The sequence below is a fragment of the Etheostoma cragini genome, chromosome 3, assembly GCF_013103735.1.
Source record: "Etheostoma cragini isolate CJK2018 chromosome 3, CSU_Ecrag_1.0, whole genome shotgun sequence".
NCBI classification, from domain to species: domain Eukaryota; kingdom Metazoa; phylum Chordata; class Actinopteri; order Perciformes; family Percidae; genus Etheostoma; species Etheostoma cragini.
This window is the reverse complement of record NC_048409.1, coordinates 10,164,910-10,167,284: the sequence shown is the minus strand read 5'-3', so window position 1 is coordinate 10,167,284 and position 2,375 is coordinate 10,164,910. Positions and strand designations below refer to the sequence as shown.

General features: G+C 37.7%; 1 protein-coding gene across 1 annotated transcript in view; it reads left to right on the top strand.

The window, feature by feature from the left end:
* Positions 1–1,696: 1,696 nt before the first annotated feature.
* LOC117942320 (extracellular calcium-sensing receptor-like) overlaps positions 1,697–2,375 on the top strand; it is a 3,593-nt gene continuing 2,914 nt past the window's right edge. The window contains exons 1-2 of the mRNA XM_034867732.1: positions 1,697–1,929; positions 2,155–2,371. Coding sequence (XP_034723623.1) covers positions 1,697–1,929; positions 2,155–2,371 — 450 coding nt within the window. The remainder of the gene's footprint in view (positions 1,930–2,154; positions 2,372–2,375) is intronic.

Sequence of the window (2,375 nt, the reverse complement as noted above, 5' to 3'; positions counted from 1 at the left end):
AGCAATGCATTTGTTACAGTACAATACAATAAATTCTCAGGAATAGAACTTGCCTAATAATTTTGCACACAGTGTATTGTCCTTTCAGGGGCTGTAGTAGTTGAGTTTAGCCAGAATTATGTGTCGATGACAGTTAAGTTTAGGCACTAAAACAACTAGTTAAATTTAGGAATATTGTGTTTCCTAGGTAAAAGTATGTTGTGTTAGGGTTAGTATTTGTTTTCGTACTGTGCTTTATATTGACACCACGTTGTGCCACTTTATTTTGACATTATTTTTCATTGAATACTGAAGTTTATAAATGTTTTGGCATGCCTGGCGGATTGGCTCAATGTGCATGGTTTGAAAAGAGGATTTAATTATTGCATGTTTTGTTGTGCATGATTAAACACACATATTTTTTGTCCTGTATTTGAGACTTTAACATGAATATAAATTCTTGTCAGTCTTTGTTACCTCTGTTTTGGTGTTACAGCCAACACACTTTGAATGCTCTGATCCACAGCAGACTGTATACAGCAAAACTAATCTAGAAACCCACTGTACACAACCTCCCCGGCACCAAATGTTAGACAAACAAAATTAGCATCTAGCTGGTGAATCACGTAAAGCATTTAATAGCTAAAGAGTTGGTGGAGACCAAAACATGGCTAAAAGGAGAGTGAACATTGGGCTTACTTTCATCAGGTGTTCACACATCCTTACAGCTTGTAAAGCCCCTTGAGACAAATTGGTGATTTTAGGCCGACTTGACTTGAAAATGGATTTCAAAAGATCTGTGTTTGCTTGATATGTAAATAAGCTAATACATCTACTGGTTATACAATAGACATATCAACTTTGTAAGGTGATAATGGTGTTTGTAAAGTTTGTTTCACTGTACCAAAGACCCAAAACCAGAAAAAAGAAAGCAAATCAGTTAATACATTTAAAGTCAAAACAGCATTACGGGATGGGAGAAAAATGTGCTGTGGTTCATTGGCATTTCTTTAAACCAATCACAATCCTCTTTGGCAACATTAAGCACAATACGAAGCAAGGACGCCTCTGCAAAATAGGCTTGGGAAGGAACTTGTTTTTTGTGGAAACTGTTTACGTTAAAAAGTTGTTTTAGAAGTGCGAGAAAAAACTCAGATTGGACAGATTGTCTAGCTAACTGTCTGGATTTACCTTGCAGAAATCTAACAAAAGGTTTACCATAGTCCTCATAAATGAACCGGAGATTGGAAGGCAATCGCAAATGCCAACACAAAGGATGCATAGCGCAAATGATATCCAGCCTGAATGAGTGAAATTCCACGGAATTTCCATTGGCAATGGAGTAATCCCAAAAGCGGAACGGTGAGAATATAGACAAATACATTTAAACAAGACTGTATTGTTATGAGCCTATTGGATCTGATGTCCTATGCTATGTTTTTATTGTTTGAATAGCAATTATAATTTTGAGGATGAATTGTACCATTCATGATATGAATATATATGTAAAAAATATGTTTGTACAGCACAACTGAATATTGTTACTTTTTGGGCACCTCCTTCATCTTGCCAAATGTTGAATGTCCACAGAGATAAAACATCACTGTTCTATAATTATTTTTTATGCTTTGCAAAGATGTATAAATAGCAGTGCAAGCTTTTGATTTACATTAGGGTACATGTGATGCCACCCAGTGGTTTATCTCTTGTAGAAAGAATGACGTCCACAGACAGGGGGCCAGAAAAGGGTTGGGCACTCTTACAGCTGTTGCTGGTGGCATCTTTCTCTCAGGCTGAGGAGCTGGTGTGCAGGCAGAGAGGGGATCCTGAGAACCCCCAGTTATTTAAGAATGGGGACATTATGTTGGGGGGAATCTTCTCTTTCCACAGCAGCTGGATGAACAGACAAGACTCCTACACACTAAAACCACTGCCATTGGAATGCACCAGGTAAATTATTATTGAGACATATTTTTAGATTTGAAATATACAAGAAAAGTGGGTACAGATACAAAACGGGAAAAAATTGTTTGTTCATAAAACTGGGTATTACAACACGATTAAGTATTTGTTGTGAGCATTATTACTATGAGATTATTTCATTTTCTATGCTATTGTTTTATTTCAAGGATAAAGAGTTTGCAGTTCCAACTATTTATAGCTGTTTGCATCCAGTTTAAATTTCAGAGGTTTCCAGTATTCCCAGGCTATGCTCTTTGCCATAGAGGAGATCAATAACAGCACAGACCTACTGCCTGGTATCTCTCTGGGCTATAAGATCTATGATGTCTGTGGCTCCATTGCCAGAGGTGTGGGGGTTACACTGGCGTTGGCTAATGGTAATGAGGTGTTATCTGCATCCACCGAGGCACGGTGTACCAGATCTGCACAAGTGC